The sequence below is a fragment of the Eulemur rufifrons genome, chromosome 13 (genome assembly GCF_041146395.1).
Source record: "Eulemur rufifrons isolate Redbay chromosome 13, OSU_ERuf_1, whole genome shotgun sequence".
Lineage (NCBI taxonomy): Eukaryota > Metazoa > Chordata > Mammalia > Primates > Lemuridae > Eulemur > Eulemur rufifrons.
The window spans coordinates 885,685-900,259 of record NC_090995.1 but is presented as its reverse complement, the minus strand read 5'-3'; the positions used below and the strand labels follow the sequence as shown (position 1 = coordinate 900,259).

The 14,575-nt window shown below is 34.6% G+C and overlaps 1 protein-coding gene across 1 annotated transcript in view; it reads right to left on the bottom strand.

Moving 5' to 3' along the window:
- SLC9B1 (solute carrier family 9 member B1) overlaps positions 1 to 14,575 on the bottom strand; it is a 72,435-nt gene that overhangs the window by 13,765 nt on the left and 44,095 nt on the right. Inside the window, exons 5-6 of the mRNA XM_069485463.1 lie at positions 14,149 to 14,291; positions 12,569 to 12,696 (exon numbers count right to left, since the gene is read on the bottom strand). Coding sequence (XP_069341564.1) covers positions 12,569 to 12,696; positions 14,149 to 14,291 — 271 coding nt within the window. The remainder of the gene's footprint in view (positions 1 to 12,568; positions 12,697 to 14,148; positions 14,292 to 14,575) is intronic.

The following is a 14,575-nucleotide window of genomic DNA, read 5'->3' as shown; positions in this document are numbered from 1 at the left end:
GACAGTGTAGGATTTAAAAAGAAAACCAGAAGCCAAAATGCGTATAAGTAGAGATTGCTACAAAAGATATGGTGTACTTCTAAAGGTGCTCCAAGCTGAGAAATGACAGACGGTAGGAGCAGGAGAGACTTCTGGGGAAAACAAATGGTTTATTATTTGGAGTGTCACTGTAAGAATGGCCAGACAAATCTACCTTCTACATAATTCCTGCCTCCTTAGTAAGTAGAAAAGGAATAGAGGTATCTGCCCAAAAGAAAAAACCAATGAGTGCGGGCACCAAAGTTACAAAGGCAAATGAGAAAATGTATGCAGTGGTTGACGACACCTATGAGAACGGGGAAACTCGTGTCCAGAATCCCTTCTGCTGGCACGTGGCATCCAGGCCTTTGCCTCATCTCTTGTGCATTTTCTTTATAAAAGCTGAAGTGTACCCTGCATGGAGATGCTCTGGGTGCTCCCAGAGATCCCATTTACCAGGCCAGTGGAGACATCACCCAGCTGCTGTTTGCAGGCTGCTAAGTGTACACACCTCACGGCTTCCAGGAGCCCTGCCCTGCTGACAAGGTGCAGACCTCGAGATACTAGGCAGCTTTGCCCCCTTCTACCCTTCCCTCCAGAAAGCGTCTGCCAATGACTGACTGATGCGTCTAATGGTTTAGCTCATTTGCCTCTGGCTCTACAACCTCTGTGGTGCAGTTTATACTCCAGATTTCCCTGTGGAATCATGAAAAGACTAGACTTCTCCAAAGCCATATATTTGTCTAGTTCAGTGGTTCCTGAACTTTGCTGCACATTGGAATCTCTTGGTGTATTATTTTTCTTTTTTTTACTTAAATAACGCCCAAACATAGCCGTTTAAAACAATGAATATTTATTATCTCATGACTTCTTTGGGTCAGGAATCTGGGTATGACTTAGCTGTATGCCTCTGACTCCAAATCTCTCCTGAGGTGGGTGGGAGAAGATCTGTTTCCAAGTTTACTCACATAGCTGTTGGCAGGCTTGAGTTTCTTCCCATGGGGACTTCTCCGCTGGCCTGCCACAGGACATGGCAGTGATCAAAGAGAATGTGAGAGAGGACTTGTAAGACAGAAGCCACAGTCTTCTGTAACCTAATCTTGGAAGTGATCTCTCATCAGTTCTGCTGTATTCTGTTCATTAGAAGCAAGTCAGTAAGTCCAGCCTACACCTGAGAAGGGGATTTTACACAAAAGTATAAATATCAGAAAGCAAATATCACTGGCCGTGATCTTAGAGGTTGTCTACCATGTACTTGGGGACCTTTGAAAATGCTGATGCCTGGCTCCCATTCTGGGACATTCTGATTTAATTAATATGGAGTGTCACCTGAGTGCAGAGGAATTTTTTAAAATAATTGTGGTTAAAAACCATAATACAAAATTTACCCTTTTAACCATTAAGTGTACACTTTAGTAGTGCTAACTATATTCACGTATTTGTATAACAGATCTCTAGAATGTTTTCATCTTGCAAAACTGAAACTCTATATCCATGGAACAATCGCTCCTCCTTTTTTTCACCTCCGCCTGGTCCCTGGCAACTACCATTCTACTTCCTGTTTCTATGAACTTGACTACTTTAAATACTTCACATCGCTGAAATCATACAATATTTGTCTTTCTGTCTCTGGCTATTTCAAGCAGTATAATGTCCTCGAGGTTTATCCATGTTGTAGCATGCAGCAGGATTTCTTCTTTTTTATGGCTAATATTCCATTGTATGTTCATACCATATTTTCTTTATCCATTCAACTGTTCATGCACATTTGAGCCGCTTCTACCTGTTGGCTGTTGTGAATAATGCTGTAATGAACATTAGTGTGCAAATATCTCTTCAAGATCTTGCTTTCAATTCTTTTGATATATATACCCTGAAGTGGGATTTCTGGATCATATGGTAATTCTTTTAGTCTTTAAGAAATCTCCAAACTGTTTTCCACAGTGTCTACACCATTTTACATTCCCAGCAGAAGTGTACCAAGGGTTACAGTTTCCCCACATCCTCATCAACACTTATTATTTTGGTTTTTTTTTTTTTTGATAGCAGCCATTCTAATGGGTATGTGGTGATATCTTATTGTGGTTTTGATTTGTATTTCTCTAATGATTACAGATGTTGCACATCTTGGTCATTTGTATATCTTTCTTTGCAGAAATGTCTGTTCAAGTCCTTTGCCCATTTTTTTATTTAGAGTATTTGAGGGTTTTTTGTTACTGAGTTTTAGGAATTCTTTATATATTTTAGATATTAACTGCTTATCACATATATGGTTTGCATTCTTTTCTCCCATTCCAAGAATTGCCTGTTCACTGTTTCCTTCACTGTGCAGAAGTTTTTAAGTTGGATGTAGTTTAATTTGTCTATACTTGCTTTTGTTGCCTGTACCTTTGGCATCATATCCCACAAATCATTGCCAAATTTAATGTCCCAAAGTTCTCTCTCATCTTCATTCCTTTGCCTGTGGGTATACAGTTTTCCCACTACTGTTTACAGAAGAGACTATCCTGTTTCCCTTGTGTGGTTTTGGCACCCTTGTCAAAGATTACTTATCCATACACGTTAGGATTTATTTCTGGGCTGTCTATTCCATTCCATTGGGTCTATGTATATATCCTGTACCTTCTAATATGTTTTTATGTCATCCCATAAGTCCCTTAGGCTTTCCTCACTTTTGTTCATTTTTTTCTCCTCTGACTTACTGATTTCAAATAACCTGTCTTCAAGTTCACTAATTCTTCTATTTGTTCTAGTCTGCTGTTGATCCCTCTAGTGAATCTTTCAATTCAGCTATTGTATTCTTCAGCTCCCAAGTTGCTGTATGGTTCTTTTTTATAGTTTCTATCTCTCTTTTTTGATATTGTCATTTTGTTCATGCATCCTTCTCCTGCTTTTGTTTAGTTGTCTGTGTGTGCTCTTTTAGCTCAATGAATACCTTTATGATGATTATTTTGAATTAACTGTTGGATAATTCATACATTTCCATTTGTTTTGGGTTGGTTGGATCAATTTTGTTGATTGAGCTATGAATCCCTTTTTCTTTGTATGCTTTTTATCTTTTTTTGAAATTTGGACATTTTGAAAAACAGCTACCTCTACTAGTCTTTATAGACTGTCTTTGTGCAGAAGAAGATTTTCACCAATTGGCCCAGCTAGAAATTCTGGGAGCCCCTCAAAATTTCCTGGGGAAGCATTTTCGTTGTCTTACATTTATCTCTCAGCTAAAGAGATTCAACTTTATCTACCCAGAAGTTCCCATAGTGGACCTCTATGGTCCTGCAATCTCTCTGATGCCGTAATAGCCTGCAGAACTCACCTTTGTTCTCAGTGGGATTCAGGCATTCAAAGTGTACTACTACTTCCTTTCTTGTCAGTGCTCTTAGTGAGATGGAAACCAGTCCATTAGACGTCCCTCAAAAAGGGAGAACATGGGTCACATGTTCCACCCTCTTCTTTCCCTGCCAAAGGAGAAACTGGGAACTGGGGTTTTTCTCCTATTCTCTCTGAGCTGCGCAGGGAGGTAAATGAGGTATGGTGGTTAAGTGCACCAGAATTTCCTAACTGCTCCAATGTGTCTCTTCTTGGCCTTGTGCTTGCCTGGGATGCTGTAATCTCTCGAGCAGTTTCTGGAGTTCTTACAAAAGGAACATGGTCCATATATTGTTGCTAAGTTGGTTTCTCTGTGAGTGAAGGAGTGCCTAGATCTTCCTATTCTTCCATCTTGCTGATGTCACTCCTCTGAGTGCTGGGACTTTCAAAAGTCCCACCCCACATGATTTTATGTGTAGCAAAGTTTGGGAAACATTGGCTTTTCTCCCAGTCCCATCTGGCTTCCTTCACTCATAGGTTTCTACTGAGAGCTCCCTCAGCGATAACTTGCATAAGAATCCAAATCTCAGTTTTTGCTTCTAGGGCACCTAGGTGCCTTGCTTGGTAGCAGAACTAACCTATGCTCTGCAAGAAGACAATAGTATAGATAGCAATCACAGGTTACTAGGAAGTCCGACTACAAAAACAAGCACCCATTAAAGTAATACCAAATATTTTGGGAAAGCCAACATTTCAAATTGAGGGACCTTGTTCATTAAATGGAAAAATCTGAGGAAAGAGACATACCAGAAAGAGAGCAACCAGAACATGACTTTAGAATAATTATAAATATCCTCAGAATTATGAAAATATACTGTATCTATCCATAAAATTTTAACTATAGTTTTTGGAAATTTGGCAATCAATTGCCAAAATTTAAATAAGTAGATGATATGAACATAGCTGAAGAGTGAGTTAGTAAGCTGAAGGATTGAGCAGAGAGAATTTTCTAGTATGTACTGCAAAAGGATGAACAAATGAAAAGTATAAAGAAAACCTTAATAGGCATGGAAGAAGGAGTTAGTAAAAGAGAACTGAGGAGGAAAAATATGCTAAAAAATATATCCAAGAGCTGGGAAAAAGTAGAAATACCAGTCCTCTGACTGAAGGATCCCTCCAAGTATTAAGCAGAGCAAATTGTAAAAAGACCCACCTAAATATATTAAGGAATTATTGTTAATTTAGTTAGAAAAATGCCCTACAGGGCCGGGCACGGTGGCTCACACCTGTAATTCTAGCACTCTGGGAGGCTGAGGCGGGTGGATCGTTTGAGCTCAGGAGTTCGAGCCTTTTAGTAGACTGAAAATAGAAAGAAATTAGCTGGACAACTAAAAATATATAGAAAAAATTAGCCGGGCATGGTGGCGCACACTTGTAGTCCCAGCTACTTGGGAGGCTGAGGCAGGAGGATCGTTTGAGCCCAGGAGTTTGAGGTTGCTGTGAGCTAGGCTGACACCACAGCACTCTAGCCTGGGCAATGGAGTGAGACTCCGTCAAAAAAAAAAAAAAAAAAAAAAGGAAGAAAGAAAAATGCCCTACATTTTAGAGATGTATACTGAAGAATATAGGATGAAATAGCATCATGTCTGTAACATATTTTAAGATTCTATAGGAACTGTTCAGTCTGAGTTAAGAACATTTGGGTGCTCATTATATTATTCTCTTTGCTATTCTACATGTTTGAAAAATTTCACTAAGAAGAAAGACCTGAGACTATTCTTTTCAAACTTTAATGTGCAAACAAATTACATAAGGATCTTGTTAAATGGCAGGTTCTGATGCAAAAGGTCTGAGGTGGGGCCCAAGATTCTGCATTTTCAACATGCTCTAGGTGATACTGATGTTGCTTGTCCAAAGAACATACATTGTGCAGCAAGAAACAATCTATCAGAAAAATTCAGAAAACCAAGCTTCCAAATTGAAAGAAATAGCTTACTTAAAAAATTAGTTTGATAACAGATTTCTCATGGGCAAAATTAATGCAAAGAGATAACAGTGATAGCTGCAAAGTATTGAGGGAAAATAATTTTGAAACTACAATTCAATTCAAAGCCTAACAAAAGCTATTTTCAGATATTCAAGGAGAAAGTTTACTATACATTGATCAGTATTAAAATAACTAGAAGATCAATTCATCATCAGGAAAATTTAGTACAAAAGGAGACCCCAAAGCGAAGGATATAGAAAGCATAGTGTAGACATTAAGAATAGAGCTATAGGCCAAGCCAGAGTTTTGGATTCAGATTTCAGTTTTACCACTTATTAGTTGTCTGACCTTAAGAAAACCATGTAGTATCTCTTATCCTCTGTTTATATGAAAAAATGGGGATATAATAGAATCTACTTTACAGGGCTGTTGTGAGGATTAAATAAATTAATAATTATCATGTACTTCACCAAGTACCTGGCATATGGCAAGCACTATATAAGTATTTGCTACTATTATAATTATTATGATTATCATTATAAGAAACAATGATGAGCAGAAAAACTTATTGATAAATTTAGAAAAATGTTATTTATAAAAAAATCTTTAAAATATTCTTGGACTAAAATTCCAGATATATCAATCAACTAATGGGGAAATATATGAGAGAGTAGAGGAAAGTGAAAATATGTTTTAAATTTAGATATGTACTTTCCAAAATTATGGGTAATCACTAGGAGAATGAGTTTCTAGTTTCTAAATATTAAAAGAATAAACAAAAGTGGAATGAGGAAAATGCTGTTAATCTAACAAAAAGAAAGAAAAGTAAAAATAAAATTCACAAGAATATATAATATTTTAAAAATGAAATAAAGGAAGATTAAGTCCAAATTGGCCTATCATGAATGGGTTGGATGGACCTGTTTTAAGACAGAGCCTCTTTGACTACATTAAAAAAAAAACTTGCTCTAAGTTATTAGTAAGATATATATCTAAAACAAAATGGTATAGGAAAGTTGAAAATTATAAGGATGATGACCAAATTTGATTTATTTTATGAGTGAAATTTTGGCTTACATTAGAAAATTAATCAAGGTAATTCACTACAATTAGATAAAGTAGAAAATTCATACCATCATCTCAGTAGAAGCAAAACAATTATTTGATAAAATTCTACATCCATTCATGAAAAAAAAACTTTTAGCAAATTAAGAAGAGAGGGGAACTTCCTTAAATCCCCTAAAGGGCAGCTACAAAAAACTTCTGACAGATACAGGATCAAGACTGTCACCACAGACTGCTGTCACCAAGACTGCTATCAAAGATGCTTGCTATCACCACTTCTGATCGTTATATTGAGCTGGTGCCATAAGGAAAGAAAATTAAATAAATGGTATGCATATTGGAAAAGAAGCAGTAAAGCTGTCATCATCCATAGTGACATGGTTGTTCACAGAGAAAATCCAAAGCAACTTAAAGATAAATTATTTGAATTACTAAGTGAGGATAGCACAAGTGAGGATAGCACTGGAAACAAAAGTCATAAAGAAAATTAATAACCCATATTCTAAATACCAGCAAGAAATAATGAGAAAATAAAAAACTTAAAGGTACCATTGATAATAGCATTAAAAGCTATCAAATATCTAGGAATAAATGTAATTAAATATAGGTAAGACCTCTACACAGGAAAAAAAACCCGATTAAGCCAAGTTAGAGAAATCTAAATAAACGCAGGGACAGGCAGACCATGGGCATAGATTAAATGGATCAATATTGTAAATGTATTCTGTACTCCAATTGAGTATGATCATTATACATTCAATATAATTTTACATTCAATTGAAATCATACATTCAATGTAATTTCAATCAAAATATTTTTTGGTGGAAATTGACAAATTGATTCTAAATTTATATGGAAATATCAAGGACTATTAATTGCAAAGACACTTTTGAAGAATATTATAAAAGTGACAGTTTTACAAGATGTCAAGACATTATAAAACTATGATAATTAAGGCAGGAGATAGGTAAATATAACTTTGGGTAAAAATAGGGCCCAGAAACAGACCGATACATATATGGAAACTTGATTTATGATAAAGGTGGCATGGTAGAACAGTGGAAGTAGGAAGAAAGATCTTTTAAATCAACAGTGTTAGGTCAGTTGGATATTTATAATAAAGAAAAGAAAAAAACTTGGTCCTACCTCACACCAAACACAAACATTAATTTAAGGTAGATTGTGGATTTAAATGTGAAAGGTAAAAAAGTAAAATTTCTAGAAGATACTATAAAAGAGTATCTTATGACTTTGGACATAGAGAATGGAAGGAAAAAATCTAACAATATCTTAATTTTTCACAAGTGATATTCTATTTATTATAATATACTTTTTGACTAAAACGTCCTTATCCTGACTTGAAATGTCACCTGGATCATAAATAAGTGTGTTATACATAATCCTAGTCTTAGCACGTGGTTGGGGGTATGAGCCCTGGCGTGAGACTACAAGATAACTATAGTCACAAGCTGTGTGACCTTAAGCAATTTATTGAATCATCCTATAGCTAAGTTTTCTAGTGTGTAAAATTAGAATAATATTGGGATAAAATTACCATGAGGTTTACAAAGATGAATTAACATTTGTTAAGTTTGTGGAAGAATGCCTGACACATAGTAAATACTCAAAAAATGTTAACTGTTATTGTTGCGTAATGGGATGTAAAATGAAACACTAACACAATTCTAGATGAGCATTTTTGGTTCTTAAGGACTGGACCAGAGTGTCACTTTGAAGAAAGTTCTACATGCACCCCCTGCCTCAATGAGATATGATCCTTTGATGTGATGTTCCCACTTGGAGAATTTGTTTCGCTGCTTCTATGGTTAAAGGTAGACAATAGTAGCCAATGGCTTGTAGACAAAATTGAAATCATTAGAATGTGAAAGAAGAACTGGGGTCAGACTGAGAAAAAAAGAGGGCCTAATACTAAGCCCTAAATTATTCATATATTTAAGAGATAGAAGAAAGAAAAGGAGAACTGTTAGAAAAGACAGGAAGAAAAAGTTTCCTGGGTTGGGAATTGTTACGGAGTGAACTGTGTCCTCAGCCCCACAAATCCATATGTTGAAGCTCTAATCTTCAATGTGGACTCTATTTGGAGATAGAGCCTTCACAGAAGTAATTAAGTGAAATAAACCAGGCACAGAAAGACAAATATTTCATTTTCACACTCAAATATGGAACCTAAAAAAAAAAATTGATCTCAAGGAAGTAGTGAATAGAATGGTGGCTACTAGAGATTGGTCAGAGTGATGGGACGGGGTAATGAAGAGATGTTGGTGAAGGGGTAATTCTGTTTAATAGAAGGAAGAATTTCTGAGGTTCAGTGGTGCAATGGGGCAACTATAGCTGACGATACTTTACTGTATTTCAGAATAGCTAGAAGTTTTCAAATGCTCCCAACATAAAGCAATGATGAATGTTTCAGGTGAATCTTGTCCCAGTTACCCTGATTTGATCATTGTATGTTGTGTGCTTGTTTCAAGATGTAACATGTAATCCATGAATATGTACAATTATTATGTATCAATAAAAAAATTAAATTTAATTTAAAAAAATTAAATGAGGTCATAAAAGGTAGGGCTTTAATTCAACAGGGCTCGTGTCATTATAAGAAAAGAAAAACACACTAAGGATGCCTGCAGACAGAGGAAAGGCCGTATGAGAACACAGTGAGAAGGTGGCCATCTGCAAGCCAAGGAGAGAGACCTCAGGAGAAACTGCATCTAACCGACACCTTGATCTTGGCCTTCCAACCTCCACAACTGTGAGAAATAAATTTTAGTTGTTTCAGCCAGAAAGAAAGAAGGGAGGAAGGAAAGAAAGAAAAAAAAAAGGAAGGAAGGAAGGAAAGAAAGAAGGGAGGGAAGGAAGAAATACAGGTCACACACTTGAAGAAAAAAATCACAGTACATATTTTGGACAAAAGACTGAGTCCAGAATATAAAAATAATTTAAAATTCAATAAGAAGACGAACAACTCAATTTTAAAAGTTGGCAAAAGATTTGAACTGACACTTTATTAAAGAAGATGTACGAATAGTTTTAGCATGTGAAAAGATGCTTAATGTCAGTAGTTAACAGGGAAATGCAAATTAAAACCACAATATGATATCACTACACAACCACTAAAAATGCTAAAATTAAACAGACACATCACCAAGTATTGGAGAGGATGTGGATACCCTGAAATATCATATATTTTTTGGGGGGGGCAGAATATAAAATACTACATCTTAGAAAACTGGCGATTTTTTTGTTTTTTATTTTCTTAATAAAATTAAACATTCTGTCACCATACGACAGATATTTCCCTAAGAAATGAAAACAAATGTCCACACAAGACTTGAATGTAAATCTTCATACAGCTTTATTTGTAATAGCCCCAAATGGAAAAAAGGTCGTCATGCAATGAAATAATACTCAGCAATAAAATGGAATGAACTTCTAGTCATGATATGGATGTACCTCAAAAACATCTTGCTGACCAAAAGAACCCACGAACAAAAGAGTACACACTATATAATTACATTTATTTAAAAAAACTCTATAGAAAAATCTAATCTATTGTTACAGAAAATATTAATATCATGGGTTGCCCAAGGCCAGCATTCCATAGAGTGGGGTGAAACACAGGAGAATTTAGGGGCATAATGAAAATGTTCTACATCTCCATGGTGGTTACAAATATAAATTTGTCAAAACTCATTGAAATATACACTAAAAGTGGGTGCTCATTTTGTATGAAAATTATACCTCAATAAAGGTGATTTAAAAAATCAATAGTTTTTTTATACATCTGCATAAACTAATTAGAAAACATGAAAATTTTGATCTAGAACATAAATAAACACAAAATACCTACAGACAAAACTATGAAGATAATCTACACCTTTCCAAAAATTATAAATAAAATATTGTCCTTAAGACAACATCTGAATAATTAGAGAGATATTTCACATTTGTGGATTAAAAGCCTCTACATTATAAAGATGTTATCTCTCCCCCAAATTAATTTAAGTGCTATACCAATCAAAATCCTCTCAGAATTTTTCACTGGACGTGACCACCTGATTGTAAAGTTCATTTGGAAGAATAAGAGCTTAAAATGAAAGACCAAGTCAACTTAAACAGAAGACACTGTTTCTGTAAAGGCAAAATAGTTACAACTGTGAAATAGTGACATAGAAATAGACAAAATAGATTAGAAGAAAACAAAATACAAATTGCAGAAAAAAATCTATAGAATTTGTTACATGATAAAATTGACATTTCAAATCAGTGGGGGAAAGAAAGAAATCTTCCATAAATGGTGTTGAGACAACTACCTACTCATGTGGAAAAGAATATAGCTAGATTTTTACACATAAATTCTAAGTTTTTAAGACCTAAATTTTAAAAACTGAGCTTAAGAGTAAAAGTAATAAGAATAAAATATAAAAGAATATATTTGAGACCATGGGGTAAAAAGACCTTTTGAATAACAAATACAAAGGCATTAAACATAAAGAGAAATTTTGATAAATTCAATTATTAAAATAAAAAATACTTTAATACTCAAAACCACTATATTCTGCTTTCTTCTCCCTTTTATTTTCCTTTTTGAGTTTTAAGGTCAAGTGAATGGTTTTATGTATTGGCCCTTCTATCTGTTGGAAATAATAAAATAGACTTTTTAGATTGAAAAAAATCACCATAAACAAAGTAAAATATCTAGTGATATGCTGGGACAAGATATTTGCAATACATATAACATACAAATACATATAACAGATATAATTAATAAGGAAGAGAATAATAACTGAATAGAAAAATGGACAAAGGATATGAACAGGCTAGTCACAGATAAGGAAAACAGAAAGGACAACATATATAAAGGTTACTCAAGCCCATAAATAATCATAGAAATGCAAATTAAAGCAACAAAGAGAAACCATTTTTTAATTCACTAGATTGGAAAAAATCATAAAATTTGATAATATCAAAGATTTGAAAGAACCACAGGTACTCTTTCTGCCCTGTTGGTGATAGGGCAAAGCAGCGTGGCTGTGTTGAAGGCATTTTGGCAGTACCCATCAAAACTGAAAATAAACATAACTGAGGTAACTATTCTAGACAAACTCACATTGGTGCAAAATGAGACAAATAAAATGCTATTTGTTGTAAATAAAGTCTGGTCATGTCATACAATGTAATCTTATATAATTAAAAGGAATGAACTACATGTTTCAACATAGATAAATCTCAAGAATATTGTTGAGCGAAAAGAGCAGATTGCAAAGTGAAATATTCTTTGATATGATTAAATAAAAATGCACAAATTAATACTCTCTTTTCTATGGTTTCACACATATATTTTTTATAAATCCAGAATGATATTTTTAAAGGTCTAGAATGATAACACAAAACTTATAGAAGTTGTCACTTTGGATAGGAGTCTGGGCACTAGGATTTGAAGGCATGGTCAAAGGGCACTTCACTTTCATCTCTAAATTTCTAATTTTTCAAAAGAAAAATGTATTTGGATATTTTATAATAAAAATTAATTTTAAAAATCCACTGGATTTGGTAATAAGTATGTAGTGGGTGAACTTCACTAAAATTTCAGTGGAATGGGTAAGTGGAGGCAAAAGTTAGTGAATGGAAAAATGAAAAGAAATTAGAATCTAGAGATAGTGATTACAGACTTATTCTGAGGAATTCAGACATAGGGAAATGGATGGTAGATAAAGATGGATGGGGCACTGGATTTAGGGGAAGAGTTTTTGTTTATTTGCTTGTTTTTAAAAAGGGGAGAGTTTATATTTCTATAACTGTATCTATATAAAATCTCTCTCATATACATACTTACATACATATTATAATATGAAATTGTATCCACATATAGGGTATGAGGAGGAGGCCATTAGATAGGTTAAAATATACAAATATATTACAATGCAGAACAGAATGAATAAATTGATAAAGTGAATTATCTTGGCACTATACACTGAGAGACTGTGACTATTTGTTGAGAATATGATAGATTTGGAACATAGCTCTGCTTTTGATCAACTGATATCCAAGGTTCTTTTTAACCACTGTGAAAAAATTTTAATGAAGAGCTTGTCTGTACAGCATTCTGAATAATTTAAAACTAAGCATCCTTAACTGAATAATTTAATAGGGAAAAATAAGAAAAATTACCCTAATAGAAATCCCCATTCCCAGGGAAATTTCATAATGAAGTGTGAAAAAAAAGCCGCTGAACATGCCTCTATGAGGCATGGACCCATAGACAATCTTAAACAAACTCTCTTCAAATTCTTCAAAGCCTGAAATATAAAATAGTCATATTTAGACAAACTTACAATGGCTGACAAGAAAATTATTTAAGCAAATAGTGAAATATATAGTCTTTTTTGAGCAGGAAGCTTTTACTAAACTAAATCTCATTTGGCCACGTTGTGCCCCTGGACTTGAAACTCTCACACAGCTCATTTTATATATCATCATAGATTGGGTTACAAACAATTTCACATTTTATAAAATATTGTTGCATTTTCATTATTTAAAAAGATCCATTTCTTTGTGACTAAATAGCTATATCTACCTTCCTTAGTTTTTCTAATAAATAGTATGATAGTATCCTGTATGTTTTTCCCATCAGCTAATTTTTTGGAGATGAACTGTTTAACTTAATAATTATAAAGAGAAAGCACCAACATGTCAAAAAAATCACTTAAAAACTCTGTAATTAATTTAAAAAGGAGGAACTTTTCAATTTTCTCATTGATTCAAATTTTCTACTGGAAAATATAATAAATTATCACTGACTATAATTATTTATGCTCTTGAGATATTTCCATTAAACCCATACATTTGCTACATTTGAGTAGCTATTATATTCATGAATAGTCGTTTTCTTAAAACCCAAGTAGACTTATGATCCCTGGATTATAATATTTTAAGAAATATTTTAAAAGGCTAAATTTTAGAATAATGCAAAGATAATCAGGAATGTTTTTCTCTGGAGAAAAAGTCATGAAAAAAAATTATTGAAATTCTTAATATTCCTAGAAGACAGAGAAAAGCCTTTATAGGCTGACTTTATCCTTTGTTAACTAAAAAGTTAAGAGTTCTCCATAGAAGAGCCTCCCAAATAATACAAGTGCTGCATAAGGAACATTTATCTCTATGCAAGTAATTAAAGATGATCTCTAATGAAGACTTGGCGGCACAGTGAGTTCTTTTCATATTATGACTAGAAATAGAAATTAAGGAAGGAATATTTCTGCAAAGCCTTGTTCTGTTTTTTTTTTTTTTTTGAGACAGAGTCTCACTCTGTTGCCCAGGCTAGAGTGAGTGCCGTGGCGTCAGCCTAGCTCACAGCAACCTCAAACTCCTGAGCTCAAGCGATCCTCCTGTCTCAGCCTCCCGAGTAGCTGGGACTACAGGCATGCACCACCATGCCCGGCTAATTTTTTTTCTATATATATTTTTAGCTGTCCATACAATTTCTTTCTATTTTTAGTAGAGGTGGGGTCTCGCTCTTGCTCAGGCTGGTCTCGAACTCCTGAGCTCAAACGATCCGCCCACCTCGGCCTCCCAGAGTGCTAGGATTACAGGCGTGAGCCACCGCGCCCGGCCTAAAGCCTTGTTCTTTATCTTAGTTTTGCTTACAGACTCCACTTGGAAGAGCTGTAACAAAATTTTTGCCTCTTTTGCTTTTCCATCAGTTTCAAATATTTGAAATAACTTCACTCACATGATAATTGGAAATCTACCTGTGGATCGAGTCCAAGCCCAGCTCGTATTAGGATAATGGTAAGGGCAGTGTTTCTTAAAATGGAAGACCATGTGGTATGAACTTGGACGTGGTTACTGATGAATGGAACATTCCTAACAATAAAACCAGCCAGTAACATCCCTTAGAAGGAAGAAAATAAAGATATCTGATTCAATTCATTTTTCCAAGATGGAAAACAAACATTTAATTTGCACTCTTTCAACACACTATGTCTCTTGTTGCTTTGGTGAAGGGCAGGTTACATATGAGTAGAGGAGATAGCATGAATAAAAGACTAGGCATAAGAAAAAACATATCCCAGTGGGGTACAACACATGATTTTGTGTTGCTAGAACATAAGGGGCAAGGATGGGAGTGGGGAGAATGAGGTGGAGGGGCCAGATCATGGAAAGCTCCCCATTCCC